The sequence below is a fragment of the Festucalex cinctus genome, chromosome 3 (assembly GCF_051991245.1).
Source record: "Festucalex cinctus isolate MCC-2025b chromosome 3, RoL_Fcin_1.0, whole genome shotgun sequence".
Lineage (NCBI taxonomy): Eukaryota > Metazoa > Chordata > Actinopteri > Syngnathiformes > Syngnathidae > Festucalex > Festucalex cinctus.
In genome coordinates this window covers 15,400,447-15,416,224 of record NC_135413.1, presented here as the reverse complement: position 1 = coordinate 15,416,224, position 15,778 = coordinate 15,400,447, and the positions used below count along the sequence as shown (strand labels likewise).

The window sequence follows — 15,778 nt, the reverse complement described above, 5'->3', positions numbered from 1 at the left end:
TCGGGTTAGGATTCACACCTTGAGCATGGAAGAATGTTATATGAACGGAACATTAAGCCTTAATATTTTATTTTAATGCTGTTCAAACATGAAACAGATTACAACCTCTATAAGACTGTTCCTGTAGTAGTTCCTGACTGTACTCAAAAGACCAAGATTTCTTGCGGTATCCAGATATGTATTAATATAACCAAGTATTGGGTAAGAAAATGAGTAATCCAGGTGTCTTATTTTATTCTGATTTTTACAAACCTGAATGTGAGCAGAGTGGGGTTTTGGCGGGTGTTTACATGGCTTTACAAAACCTGAATATTTGGGTTATGAAAGGGTTACTGACCACATGTAAACATAGTCAACTTTTGCTTTAGTTTATAACAAGAACAGTTGTGTTGATAATTCATTTTTGTATATTTAAATTCACGTGTTTTACTTCATAAAGAAACTGAGATGAAATCTCAAGTGTTTACTAATTACATTCATTATTACATCAGTCCAACAAGGAAGTGTTACAGGAAAAAATATTTATCATTCAACACATTCTCTAACAACTGACGGTAAACCACCCGACACATTTGGGATCACGCGAGGCGCATTGTGAAACACCATAAATGTGCCAGATCACACGCCCATGCGCCACACCTTAGAAGTAGTTAAGGTGTGTTCCGAAGGGCTCTGCTTATCAGCTATGACCTAAGCTTGAAAGGCTCCCGCTGACAATAAAGTCCCACATTCCACCTGACTCTGGAACGGAAAGGGACTTTCCGGTCCACCCTTCTCTTTTGACGAAGCATGTCTGGCATTTACTGAGAAATGTAACTGCTGAGAACGTTCCCACAGTCAAGTATATACAGTTACTGCCTCTGAAGTCATAAGATATGGGCAGAGCCTCAAACTGCATGTCGGCTGGGGGAAAAAAAAAAAAAACCTCTGGAGAATGAAACTAATATAGAAATTGGAGCTCACTTGAAGTCTGAGACTACTCCATTTGTTGAAATTCAATGTTCATAAATTCACCTCACACATGTGAATCCAGTTTTGCCACTTAGAGACTTTATTCACAATGTTATGTCTGGTTCGAGGTGTCAAAATTACTCACACTAATTGATCGGTAAAAGTAGAAATGCTAATACAACACCTGTTCTTAATTAAGTAAAAGAAGAAATGTACCAAGTCTTAAATGCACATAATGTTCTCGTTTTCTTTCTTTCTTTGTTTTTTTCAATTGTGCACAGTCCCCATATTGATAACTTGGCAACAACAACAGAGAGAGAGAGAAAAAAAAAAAAACTAACTAGGCCATCATATTGAGGTTTAAAATAAGCCTATTTTCTAACTTAGCAGTAGAAAATACAGTGTCTGCCTTCAAATGTAGAAAGTTTAAAAATAAAAATAAAATAAAAAATACCCTAAAAATAAATACTCAAGTAAATTACAGATACCAGTCACAAAGTGATTGCACTCTGTTATTTCCTACCACTGGTACAGATTTATTTATTTTTTTAACAATGAGAAATATATCTAAAAAATGAAAAATACTGTAGTGTGTAGCAGAAAAAGGAATTTACACCTTTATCCAGATCTGCACTAAAATGCCTCAACCGCTACTAAAAAGGTATATGAAGCATTTTTTTTCAAATAAACAATAACAAACAATGTTTTCATATTATGCCAAAAAGATGCACATATTTATTGCAATAAATACATAAACACATAACACGCTTTGAAACGAGCAAATAATTTAAACAATAAGTGCAGTTTACCAGTATACACCATATCCTGGAAACAAATAAATTAACATTCTTTTACAGATCTCTTGTTTGGTTTTTTCCCCCCTCCAATGAGAGCAAACTTCACTTGTCAGTCCATGTGAGTGGAGTTTGGAAAATCTCTGCTAGACATGCGAGAGTCGTTGTGACAGCTCAGTCCGCAATCCTTCATTTCTGGACCGGATGACGTCATCGTTCCCTTTTGGTTGGTCCTTGAATGATTATTTCTTGTGTGGGCCACACACGTACACATCCTGAGGGGAAACAAGAAGAGCAGAGTTGAGAAACACTACTTCAATCAAATTTTTGTTTTGTTTAATAGTGACGGATGTCCTATATATTTGTTTTTGTTTTTTTTGTGAGGAAGAAGAGTTCTATTGTAGTTTATCTACTTTTTGTTTCATCTTGTATTTGACTTTAATGTCTCAGTATAGTTGTATTTTGTTCATTGACAGTTTTGAATTTGAAGCGCCTTTTATTGGAGTTTGGGGAACTATTTCGAACACGTGAACTCACCATATTAGGAAAAGGAGAGAGCGGCTTTTGGTGGGGGGGTCTCAGGGAGCCCTCGCCATGCGCCGTTCCTGCTGGCCCGGAGACGCGCTCTCGTTGTCCTGCCGCGTCTTAAAGTCCTGGATGGCCTTGCGGTTCTGGTAGTCGATGAGGGCCATGGTGATGACCGCATTCCAGCAGTTGTCCTCGCCGGGGCAGCGGAAGTCGATCTCCTTGTCGTCCGTGGTGACGATGGTGAAGTAGACGAACTTGCCGGTGCGCTCCACGCAGTCCACCTTCTTGATGCTCTGCAATTTGAGCTCTTTGCCCCGGGTGCGCTTTTGCGTGTCGGCGTACATGTTGAGGCTGTCGGGGGTCAGGACGCACGTCTTCCTCTTCCAGAATTGGAGAAGGTTGTCGCTTCTCTTCTCCAGCTCGCCCTCTTTGAGCACCTGGGAGATCTCGGCCGCGGACATTTTCATTTTTTGGAAAATGTTCTGAATAAAAAAAAAAAAAAAAAGTCAACTTGGGTTTGAGCAGCCCGAGGAAGGAGCCTCTTGAGTAATCCACGCTGGGTATTTGTGAATGAACCACGTCGTGGAGGAGCACCTTTATAGTCCGGCCCCGGCCTGGGGCCCTCCCACTTGACGTCAGTTGGTTTGGGAATGCATCAGCAGTTGTCAGTGGGTTGATTCAAGGCTGTGCGTATGCGTGCAGTCTGTGTGGGCGGAGAGCTCGAGGCTCAGAGGCCAGAGGAAGTTCTAAAGGTGGACCAAAGCACCGCACACACCCAACACGTTAATTAACAACTCTACTCTCATCCTACTGTGGGGATTTGTCCAAACATGTCAGCTAGTTCTGTCAAAAGAACACAACTTTAGCTAGAACCTCTTTTTTTTTCTCTGGGGGAGTTTTCAGTCTTGCTATTTCTTTGCTGAATTGTACTATGATGTTCCATTCTGACCAGTCAAAAGAGAATCCTAAAATTACAGAAAAAACACCTTGTTGAGATGATTTCAAGACCAAATGGAAGCCACACACGATAAACCCGTGCGATCATGTCTTTGTGCAGCCTATCAATGCTGAAAACACTAGAATTTAAGACAATTATATTAGGCGTTTTTCCACCGCCTGAACTTTTGGAGAACTTTTCAGTTTACCTTGGTAAAATTCAATTCTCGCGTTTTTCCACCAACAACAATTACAGGGTAATTAAATTCCCCAGGGGGCATCCAAGTACTATCTCAGCAGCAGGGTCTTGCTGAGCCAGGCAGGAACTTTGAGGGGGCGGGCTGCAATGGCCACAGCTGATTGGTCAAATTTGGGGGAGTTGTTTTTACATTAGCTGGGCTCAATCAAAATCATTTGAATTAATTACCGATAACTCTAAGGCGCTGTGGAAACACAATTCTAAATTACTTGCTGAACTTTTACAACCAAGAACTCCCTTTACCCAGAACTCAAAGTTCCTGGGCTTGTTGGTGGAAAAGCTTATAAATGTATGCCTGATTATAATGACATTTGGATAATAAAAAACATTATTGAGAAATATCATCAGTATTTCAGTATTCACACTTTTTGAAACACTTTCTATCGTATTCATGCTGGACTGGCACAAAAGCAAACAAACAAACAAAAAATTTGGCCCTGACACTTTGACTTAGTTCTGCCACTCATGTTTATTGATGATGTTTCAGTTTGCTATCTGACTGCTCCCTCTAAATTATGGCAATCTCTCAGGGTAAAATGTAAGAAAAATAATAATTAAAAAGCACTGCATCGTCCCCAAAAGAGGCCAGCCCACCGGGCATATGCCCTGTATGCCAGATGGCCTGTCCAGCCCTGATCGTATGAACGACTACCAGAAAAGATTATTGTACCTTCTGCACTCTACATTGTAAAAAAATCTTTCAGACACGTTATTGTAATTTAAGTGTGCAATACGTACACACATCAATGCGTGTTTTCAATTGTTAACATATGTTTGTATGTTCAACTCTTTGAGGTGAGTTGTTCAAGCAAAAGGTCAAATTTGAATATGTGAACTTGACTGAAGGTGGTAGAAGTCATATTAATATGCCACACATATAATGTCTGAAAGTTACATTGTCATGTCTGGGATACTCTGGATTACGCCAGGGTTATGTTTGAGTTCATGACCGTGAGGTCAAGTGTCTGTTTTGAATTGATGTAACAGCACCTAGTTTCAACTGGTTTTAGGCTATGTGATGTTATGTGATGTCAGGAGCTTTGTGTTGTCAATCTTTAATCCTTTGCTTAGTCACAACCAATCAGATCGATTCACTGTCTGTAGTAGCGGTCTTAGAAGTGTGTGTGTTTGCCGGATTATTGCTTTCTGTCCCTCTGTGCAACTCTATTTGTTTCTCGTCTAGTCAAGTTTGTTTGTTTTTCTCTTTGTTTACGCCTCTAGATGTGAATAAATAGTTAAAACTTTATTTGTGTCTGCACTTTGGGATCCAACCTTCAGCACATGACAAACATTTGTTATATATCGAATATTATATGACCTTAAGTGGGTGGAGTAAATCAATACTTTTATCAACACTATCATCCTACGAGTTTAAAAATAAAATAAAAAATAAAATAAAAAAATAAAAAAAATAAAATAAAAATTGAGGAGCCTTACCCCGGGTTTTCACCGGATGCGGTTGCGGTGCGGTTGCGGTGCGGTGCGTCTTGACTGCGTGCTCTGGACGGGTCCATTTTTTTGTCAATCCACACCGGCTCCGCACAGCTGCGGTCCGGCAGCTCCGTCGCCGCCCACTTCCCAACGTGTCTCGCGGGACCGCGCGCGCGCGATCATGTGGCATTTCACAACGACAAACATACAGAAAGTCTGTGCTCAACAGAGAAGCAGAAAGAGAGGTGGACTTCTTTTGATTTAACCTTTTCTTCTTCTTCTGCTATGAGATTCCATGCAGCATCCTTTTTTTGGTTGTCCTTATAAAAAGGATGTGCCGTGTCATATATTATTTTGTGGTTTTCCACCTCCAATATAAACCTCTCCTCGTCCATGTTCGCTGGCGTCTAAACCGTGAATGAGCACATGGCCCGGCGACGCCCACGTCACGTTTTGCTGAAAAGCTTGCGAAATAGGAGCTGGCGAATGTTTTATTCTGAAAGGTAACCGGAAATTTATTTTGAAACTGCGTCGGTCTTCCTGTCCCGCTCGATGTGTTTTGTGCTAGCTTGCCATTTGCCGGAGGCCTACCGCTGCGGCGTCCGGCAAAAATAGAAAATAGGTCTATCCTTGCGGAAGGCCTGCGGCACGCCGCAGCTGAGATGCAGTCGACACGCAACGCACCCGCAAGCGGTGTAAACTGCACCATTGGAATGAATGGAATCTAATTGCTTGCGTCGCCGGACCGCACCGCAACCGCACCGCAACCGCATCCGGTGAAAACCCGGGGTTAGGATAGACCTATTTTCCATTTTTGCCTGACGCCCCAGCGGTAGGCCTCCGGCAAATGGCAAACTAGCACAAAACACATCGAGCGGGACAGGAAGACCGACGCAGTTTCAAAATAAATTTCCGGTTACCTTTCAAGATAAAACACTCGCCAGCTCCTATTTCGCAAGCATGCTAGCAAAACGTGATGTGGGCGTAGACGGGCCTGGAGTTAACGTGCGAGGTGCTCATTCACGGTTTAGACACCAGCGAACATGGACGAGGAGAGGTTTATATTGGAGGTAGAAAGCCACAAAATAAAAAAAGTCCACCTCTCTTTCTGCTTCTCTGTTGAGCACAGACTTTCTGTGTGTTTGTCGTTGTTTTTAATGCCACATGATCGCGCGCGGTCACGCGAGACACGGCGGGATGTGGTCGGCGACGGAGCTGCCGGACCGCAGCTGTGCGGAGCCGGTGTGGATTGGCCAAAAAATTGACGCGTCCGGAGCACGCAGTCAAGACGCACCGCACCGCAGCCGCACCGCAACCGCAACCGGTGTAAACCCGGGGTTATGTGACTTGGCAGAAGAACACTCCAGATCAGCAAATTGCCGGTGGAACAGTCACCTGTGTGGCAAGAACTCATGTTGTAACAATTTATAAGTTAGGGACAATTCATAACATTGTTGCTTTATTTGTTTAAACATACATTGATAGATGCAAAGAAGTTAGCGTATCATAGCAAATTCTCAACTCTATCTTCCATCCATTTACCCATTACCCACTCATTTTCTTTCTTTCTTTTTTTATACCGTAATAGAAAATAATTTACTGTAATTGTTTTACCTCTCACTATATGTTGTTGTTAGAGATAGATGAACAAGTCTTTCTCTACTCCTACACGTTTAGCCAAATCATTTTCCTGATCATGAGTAGTAGATTCATGAGGTAAGGTTGTGTTGCTGGTTATCAGACGACTAAAAGTCACACCCAAACGTGTCAGAAGCCCTTTCCTTCTTAAGCACACTGTAATAGATAAAAAAAAAAAAGGGGGGGGGGGGGCAAGCAAATCATATAACACAAAAAGGTTGGTAGTGCTTTATTATTTGACCAGACAAAAGCAGAATATTCTTTGTTTTGTTGAAGTTCAAAAAGTGATCCACATACAAAGTAATAACTGAGTCAACATGACGCCATTCTGCTTTTGCTGTGTTATTATCCTCACATGACTCGACCCAATAACTGACTTCATCACATGACTCATGTTTGCTGTGCATCGCCCGTCTCCTTGAGTTTGTTTAAAAAAAGAGGCTGTAAGCATCTGGCGGTCATCAAGTCTCCACTCCAAACCAGCCAGACCCCCTCGACGAGCTCCAGCTCTCATTTAATCGTCTTCTTATTTTTTTCATTCGACAAGTGGTATCGCTCATCTGTTGATCCTCCCTCTCCAATTTGTTTGAGGGACTTTTGGTAATGCCTGAAGGTGTGCGCACCTGGCGCAGGCGTATCCTTTTTGAGGAAACTTTGTGGTGAAGGCATGCCCGGGCTCAGCGACTCAGCGTGGGCTGCACAGCGAGCTCCAGTGGAAACCGCTGCTTGCCAAAGGAGGACCCGGTGGTGACTCAGTTGGATTCCATGCACGTGTGTTTGTTAAAGGAGACATGAAGTATATACTACTTACTATAAATATAGAACAAAGTGAGGTGCATTTGAGTCTTCAATGACAAGACATCAATATTACAATGCTGGCTTGACAGCTGTCAAACCGCAAAACAGTCTATACACACACACACACACACACACACACACACACACACACACATATATATATATATATATATATATATATATATATATATATATATATATATATATATATATATATATATATATATATATATATATATATATATATATAAATATATATAACACGCACCCGTATATAATAAGGAGGGAAGCCTCTAAAACCTGCAGGACTCTTGCCCTCGAGGACTGGAATTGCCCACCCCTGGCCTAGGTAGTACTGTTAAACAACTACAAAAAAACATTGAAACCTTGATTTGGTATTTATTTATTTATTTATTTATTTATTTAAGTAATATTCACATGATTTTTACAGTAGGCCTACAGGTACATTGTTTAAATAATAATAATAATAATAATAATAATAATAATAATAATAATAATAATAATAATAATAATAATGAGAAGAAGAAAAGGTCACATGAATAGTAAAACTTTTTACTTTAGCAATGATAACACTAAAATGAGTTTTTTTTTCTTTCACTTAATTCATAGCAGATGTTGACTTACTATATTGAATTCATTAGTAATATTATTGGTTTCCTCAAAACAATTGGTGAAGTAGCCTCCCTCTTCCTTTTATTTTACTGCATGTCACCCTCAATGGAAAAAGGTTTGGAAATCTCCGATCTAGAGCATACCAATCATTAATTATTATTTTTAACATCAAAAAAGTTATGTATTCGAGCAAACTGACGTCAATTTGTTGTAAATAGTAACAGAGCCCGTTGGGATGCCCCTGAATAGCAACAGTCATCAAAACAGAACGTGTCACCGCTTGTTGGAAAGAACAACAGTTTCTTCTGAGTGTTCATAATGAATCCAGGAGGAGTGTTTTGTGGTGTGTTGTGGCAGCCTTGAAGTTAGCATCAGCACTTTGCGGCCCTCACTCCTCCTACGTAGACTAAACTTCAGCCCCTGAGACACAAAACGGAAGCATGATAACGTGCAGGTGCAAATGCAGAGGAAATTAATCATCACGTAAAGAGACAAAACATGAAAAGAATAAAAACATCCTCTGTTTGTTTCACTTTTTTTTTTTTTTTTGTAGTGTGAGTGAGTTTTGCAGCCAGTTGTGACACGTCAGGTGAGAGGTGCTTCGTTGTCATGTTGGTGCATGAAGTCCCTGTTTTGTTTATTATGAATGAATCACAGCATGGAAAAGACACATCGTATTAGCTTTAAATAGTTTGTGTTGAAAATAACTCACGGATTATATTTATCTTCACGTGTCAGAGCCTGTGTGCGAGTAAATGTTATGTATATATTCCTTCACTGATTAAGAGGCAACTGTCAGCTGACTGTTTGTGAATGTGAGTAATTGCCGGTCTCTTTTACGTGCCTTGACACTGGCGACCAGTTCAGGGTGTAATTCGACTTTCACTTGGCTGGGATAAGCTCCACTACTCTCCTGACCTCCTTCCTGAGTAAGATAAGACTGGATGGATGGATCATGGATGGATTAAGAAGATAAGACTGGATGAATGGATGGCTTAAGAAGCCGTATAATTGTTTTATTTTTGCCCTTGGGCCAAACCCTTATTGTATTGTACACTTGTGGAGTGTGACCCAAGTCACTGCGGTCCAGTCAAAAAGGCAAAACAACAGATGTACAGTTTAACATCATGTTTGATGGTGGTCTGTCAAAGTTCGTACATGCGCTACAAATGCTGTGTTTTTAATTCAATGAATAACAATGGAACCGCTAAAGTCATGCAAAAGAAAGACATAATTCAAGTTCAGAATAAAACACAGCTCACTCTGATCAAGGATTATTTTGAAATTAACAGAAGTGCAAAATAAAACTGACATTTCTCTGACTTTTTTTGTTCAAAATGCACTGAAGTGCAACATGATACAGAACTGTTAAGCAGAACACCATCAAGTTGGAAAATAGGGCTGGATGATACGGATATTTCATATCAGCCAATATTGTTGAACAATGAACATATATATATATATATATATATATATATATATATATTTGGGCGGCACGGTAGTCGAGTGGTTAGCACGTCCGCTTCCCAGTTCTGAGGTCTCCGGTTCGAGTCCAGGCTCAGACCTTCCTGGGTGGAGTTTGCATGTTCTCCCCGTGCCTGCGTGGGTCTTCTCCGGGTACTCCGGTCTCCTCCCACATTCCAAAGACATGCCTGGCAGGTTAATTGGACGTTCCGAATTGTCCCTAGATGTGCTTGTGAGTGTGGATGGTTGTTCGTCTCTGTGTGCCCTGCGATTGGCTGGCAACCAGTCCAGGGTGTCCCCCGCCTACTGCCCAGAGCCAACTGAGATAGGCACCAGCACCCCCCGCGACCCTCGTGAGGAATAAGCGGTCAAGAAAATGGATGGATGGATGGATATATATATATATATATTTAACTTGTACAGTAGGGCTGCACAATATATATAAAAAACAACAACAACAACAACAACTATCGTTATCTCGATACTGGCCTATGCAATATGCATATCGCAAAGGCATGTAATAAGTTTCATTTGGAATTTTATGATTTTATCTGAATTTGACTAGTCAGACGTGAACTAAAATATGCACAATTAATTAAGAATATATTGAGTTTGCTTATTGTTGCATGAAAAAAAATATAATTCTTTCATTAGATAATAAAAATGTCATTTCTTTAGGTACATGTTAAATATTGCAATAAAATCGATATTGCTATATTCAGCAACTATATCGCTTATCGCATGTTTTTACAATATCGTGCAGCCCTATCGTACAGTACAACGAAGTACAAAAAAGTAGGCAAAAGTAGGCACTGTTCTGTATGAACAGGAAAAATAGACCTTATTAATGCACTGAATAATAACAAAATTACATTTTTAATGTGTAAAATAGGTATATTCATGAAATACCACAATGGATATGACACATTAATGGATATACCAAGTTTTGAAACAATTTATCTTGGTCTCATTAGACTCACAAAAAAAAAAAAAAAAGTATTTGAAGCGGGGTGTGCAGACATTTTATATCCACTGTGATGACACTGGAGTCATGCTACTTTGGACGCGAGTCGAGAAAGCTAAAGAAAAAGCCAAATGCATGCTTTAAATGTAGATTTTGCCCCAAAAGTGGGCCAAAATGTCATCACATCTTCACCTTTTGAAGTTCCTTCATGTTAGAAAGAACTGACACTAAAACACCAGGGAAGGCAGAATCACCAATATTTCAGAATATAAACCAGTAAAGAGGTTGATTCGGGTCATGTGGCACTAACAGTGATGCTAAGTTTTTGATTAACAACATACAATCACAGGATTCCCCAAGGGTCAGTTCTTGGCCCTAAGTTATTCATATTAAAATAATATCTGTTGTGTCTCTAAGTACTTAAAAGTGTTTTGTTTGCTGATGTCACAACTCTCCTACTGTGCTGGAGAAAATCTGAAATGGTTTCTGATTATGGTGGAAAATTAATTAAAAGCATTCAAAAAAATATTTTGACACTCACAAATTATCTAAAAAAAAAAAAAAGTCACAATTGTAGTAAATTCTAATAAAATAGAGTGTATGATAATGCATTTCTTGGTGTAGTTATTGATGAAAGATTAAGCTGGAAGTCCCACATAGACAATGTTAAAAGGAAAATGTCCAAAACTACAGAGATCCTTTACAAAACAAAAGATGTTTTGAATAAGAAGTCATTACATACATACATTATATAGTTCATTATTATTACCACCGATTGTGCGGAAATATGGGGAAATGCTTACAAAGCAAATACTTACCCTCTTTTCAAATTCAAAAAAGAGCAATAAGAATTATTAACCGATTAAAATATATAAATCAACAAATTCACTATTTATCAAATTAAACACAATGAAGTTTTATGATCTAGTTCTAGATCTAAAAAAAAAAAAACAACTTTTCTTTTAAATCTGTTTAATTTTAATTGCAGTATTTCTGTTGCTGGTTAATACGTTCAACAAACAAACAAACAAACAAACAGATTAGACGCCATCTTACTGAAGTTATTTTAAGGTAAACATAAAACACATTCTGGCTTGATTTTAAACAAATTTAGCACCACATTTCCCCGTGCTTTTGAATGTCTACACATTAATGATGATAAATCAGTGCCAGGCCATATGTTTATATACATCATCATCATATGAGGTGAAAGCCTCTTGCGCTATACATATCTGCTGTAACAATAGCGAGCAGTGTGCATGAGCTCGCTGTGACGGCCTGCTGACATGCACAGCAGAGCCCGCAGGTAACAGCTGCACTGTGACACGCGCGCACAAACACACGCACGCTCTTGGAAACCAGTTGTAAAGTCGTAACTGCGCCTTTGCTCTTTGGTGACATGCCCTCGCTATGAGACTCTGGGAGCTATTCGAATCATTGTTCCGATAAGCCCCGTGTGTGTGCGCGTGCGTGTGGCATTCAGCAGCGTGGGAAAAAGAACAAATGGCTGATGGGTGTCAACCATCGCGTTGCCGGAGGAACTACAAAAACGAAAAAATGTCTGTCATGCATTCTGCACGAGTCGGTGATGTTATCAGCGAATGCATCCTCCGCATCCTGTTTTAACATTGATGAATGCTTCATGCATCTCGGTAACATCCGGCTGAAAAAAAATAAATATATATATATCAAGGATAGCTATCACATACATGCAATGTAATAAAATGTATGGCATTTCCTTGCAACACCCTGCCTGGTATTATACTTTAATCTTGCTACATGTGATCCTACTTAGCTTGACAGCCAACACGTGCAGTCACAGAAAGACAATTGACACAGGAAAGTATGTCATAAATGTCAGCCCAAATCAATTGAATTAATTGTAGTACGACTCTGTAATTAATCAGGCGTGACACTTCCTCCATGCGCACAGCGAAGACAATGAAAAGTCTCCAGTGAGGAACACTGTGACGAGATCTACCTCTGTCCCGGTCCAGCGACTTTGTCAAAAGAATGGCAGCTATGCAGGTCTGCTGTCTCCCCGCCTGTCATCCAATCAAGTATCTGCAAAGCCTCAAAGGAGATCATGTGATCAACGTGGACTATTTCCATATTACTGAAGGTAATCCGTGATGGAAGCATGGCTATGGGTGGGATTTTGCACTTGACAGTTTTAGGCCTTGTGTTTTGACCTACAGCTACGGCAACAAATAACATGGGTGTGGTGTGGCACGCTAGAAACACAGAGCGGCGTACTGCTTCCTTTTTGGCAATCAATATGCCACAACACTTTGGCGCGCCCTGAGAAATCATTAGGTGTGCTGTGGGAAATCGGTCCTAAATGTATTATTTACTAACTAGAAAATTTCCGCAGAAATTTGGGATGTGACAGCTGACTCGCGAGATGGAACGCTGCATGCACTAAACAGTTTGCCAAATCCTGTTGAAATCAAGTCACTTCCTGTTGAAATCAGGGCACTTCCTGTTGAAATCAGGTCAGTTCTGGGTCACTTTCTGTTGAAATCAGGTCAGTTCTGGGTCACTTCCTGTTGAAATCAAGTCACTTCCTGTTGAAATCAGGTCAGTTCTGGGTCACTTCCTGTTGAAATCAGGTCACTTCCTGTTGAAATCAGGTCATTTCTGGGTCACTTCCTGTTGAAATCAGGTCACTTCCTGTTGAAATCAGGTCAATCTCTAGGTGCTTGATTTGTGGATCTTTTCCCCCCTTCTCCATTCATTCTTATGAGTTTTTGGCGGGGTTTTGGGGGAATTGCGTCGGAATTTCGAAAAAAAGAAAAGAATTCCTTGCCGAGTCAGATCGAACCGCATCTTTTGATACCTCATTTGTGCCGTTACGTTCAACGGTTCGGGCCGCATTTTTCCTGAAAAATTCAGGTAAATAAAGAAAATAATAAACGCCGTTTTCTAGGATAGTAAGATGTGCCTACTTTGCTTCGCAAACGGTAGCTCTGCTACTGTTTTGCTCCGTAGCAGTCACATAACTACAAATAATATATAAGCACAAACTAGCTTTTATTTTCGTGTTTGCATCAGAGGTGAGCATTCTGTCAATATTGACGGAATAGTGATGATTGACAATTGACGGGAAACTTCGAAAAATTTACGAATTAAGCGTTGATGGAAGGGTTTTCATTAATCAATGAAATCGTCAATCCATCAATAAATTCGGCCATCCATCAATGATGGACGTCCCATTTTACTGACGGGTTGACGGAACATTGACGGATGCCCACTTAGAATGTCACTCATTTTGCTGAGCAATCGGCGAATGATGGATTGATTGTTCGGCTTGAAATATTCACGGTTGTAGCAAACCCAGCCAGAAGCGTAATGGTGTTCCATGAAGTTTTTTTTTTATTATTCCTTGTTCCGTTTGGTGACACACCGTAAGAGCTATACCGTAAACAAACAGTCCTTAAAAGTTGTCAAATATACCTTCAACACAACTTTCAGTCATACATATGAAAATTTTATCCAAAACAGAAAACCACCTATGGGAAAATATCATTAGCTTTACTTCAATGGAAAATAACATACAAAAAATGTAAAACTTTTTAATAATTCACGTCATGAAAATTCCTTCTACGTGCTGAGATAGCAACCACGGAAATCGGCAGAAACAACGGAAATTGGCATTTCAGTCAGAAGAAACACTTTTTCTTTTTTTTTTTTTTTTTCCTGTTAGTGTCTTTCTGTTCGGTGTAAAGACAGACACCTCTAGTGGACAGCACTTCCTGGACTGCCGGAAGTGCGGCAAAATAAAAGCATATAAAAATTATGACCAAAAAAACATGGAGGGAACAGGATATTGAAATCAATTATTAAACAGACTAATTTATGTGTTTATTCGTTACAACGATGGCGGACCGACTGTTGATAATTGCCAAATGACAGCCGCTCAAAATCCATTGACGTGCACCTCTGGTCTGCATAGACGTGTGATTCTTGTGTCAACACCAGCAACGAGCGATGAGCTCTTCATCGGGCTCATTGACTTGTGAAGCTCACCGCAAGGTCATCTGCATAAGTGACCCTCTATCCCCCGTCATCCTCCCTGGAACCCAATTTGGCTGGCATGGCTTCCGACCGCACAAAAGAGTCCACACAAGACGACTCGTTCACATCCTCTGTGCTCACATACAGAAGTGCTGCCAAGTTCACCTTGGAGCCAAAAGTGCAACAGTGGCTGCGGCTGCAGCTGCTACAGAGATGAAGAGAGCGTCCTGTGTGCACTTGTGCTGGATGAGGAAAAGAAGATGGCAACGACATCATTAGGCCCACTTTCGGTGAAGACATTACTTTTCTTCACTTTTGTAATACATACAATTAGCAGTGCTGATATTTAACATTTTGATGAATATCGGCCGTTTTTACAAATCTGAAGGCTGATAAAGCTATGGTATGTCTCTGAGCGGTGAATGTTTGCAAACTTAGTGAATGTTTAGTTTTTTTTTTTCAGGGTTTGTAAAACGGGTTGCAAAAATTCTCTGACAGTTTTTACTTGTCAAAAACAGGTTTTCTTGTCACAAAGAAATTTTTAACATGTTCTGACAAATTACTGTTTGCGAACATCCGTGACGAACTCTGACGAGAACCCAAAATTTGCTTTATTCGCAACCACAGACATACTAGCATAAGAGAGCAATTGAAAACAGGATTCATTCATTTCATTGAAAAATAAAAAATAAAAATAAAAAAATAAATAAAAAGTGAAAATCTAAAATTTCAGTTATGTTAAAATTTTGGAAAAAATATTTACTATAAAAAAAGTTTACTTTTTTGTTAGAATTTCAAAACAAAGCAGCTTTTCTTGCTTTATTTTAAATTAAAAGAAAAACATTAAACATGTTATAAATTTAAAAAGTTGTTTTAACAAATAGGCTTATTTTTTCATTTTTTATTTTGGTACTAAGACTTTTTATTTTACTGCAAAAGCATGTCGGCTCCAAATAACGGTTATTGGCCTCCTTCCCTACTAATAACTGGTATCGACACAGAACCCCCCCCCCCCCCCCCCCCCCCCCCACAAAAAAAAAAAACACATATCAATCTATCAATAATGCACACGAAAAGAAGAGTTGCCAACCACCTTTCTGGGTATCTGTGCATTTTGAGCACAAATGGGTGGGTAGTGTCAGGAACACCGTCAATTTCATAGAGTAAAATTTGCTCTAAAAAAAGACTATATTTGGTCCCAGTCTAAACAAAGTAAACAAAAAAATAAAAACAAAAAAACAAAAAAACAAAAAAACAAAAAAAACAAAACAACAACAACAACAACAACAGCAACAAAAACACTCAAGGTTTGAAGAATGATACAAACTTCTGTATGAGAGACAGCCACTTATTTTGAGTTAACAT

General features: G+C 39.7%; 1 protein-coding gene across 1 annotated transcript; it reads right to left on the bottom strand.

Moving 5' to 3' along the window:
• Positions 1-1,028: 1,028 nt before the first annotated feature.
• Positions 1,029-2,825, bottom strand: phlda2 (pleckstrin homology-like domain, family A, member 2). Its single transcript, XM_077518020.1, has 2 exons — positions 2,283-2,825; positions 1,029-2,020 (listed from the first exon to the last, which is right to left on the bottom strand). Exon 1 carries the CDS (start codon positions 2,738-2,740, stop codon positions 2,324-2,326), a length of 417 nt encoding a protein of 138 aa, XP_077374146.1. The 5' UTR covers positions 2,741-2,825; the 3' UTR covers positions 1,029-2,020; positions 2,283-2,323.
• Positions 2,826-15,778: the final 12,953 nt, after the last annotated feature.

Excerpts from the sequence above, each read along its gene's own strand:
- phlda2 (XM_077518020.1), bottom strand. The coding sequence starts at position 2,740 with ATGAAAATGTCCGCGGCCGAGATCTCCCAGGTGCTCAAAGAGGGCGAG.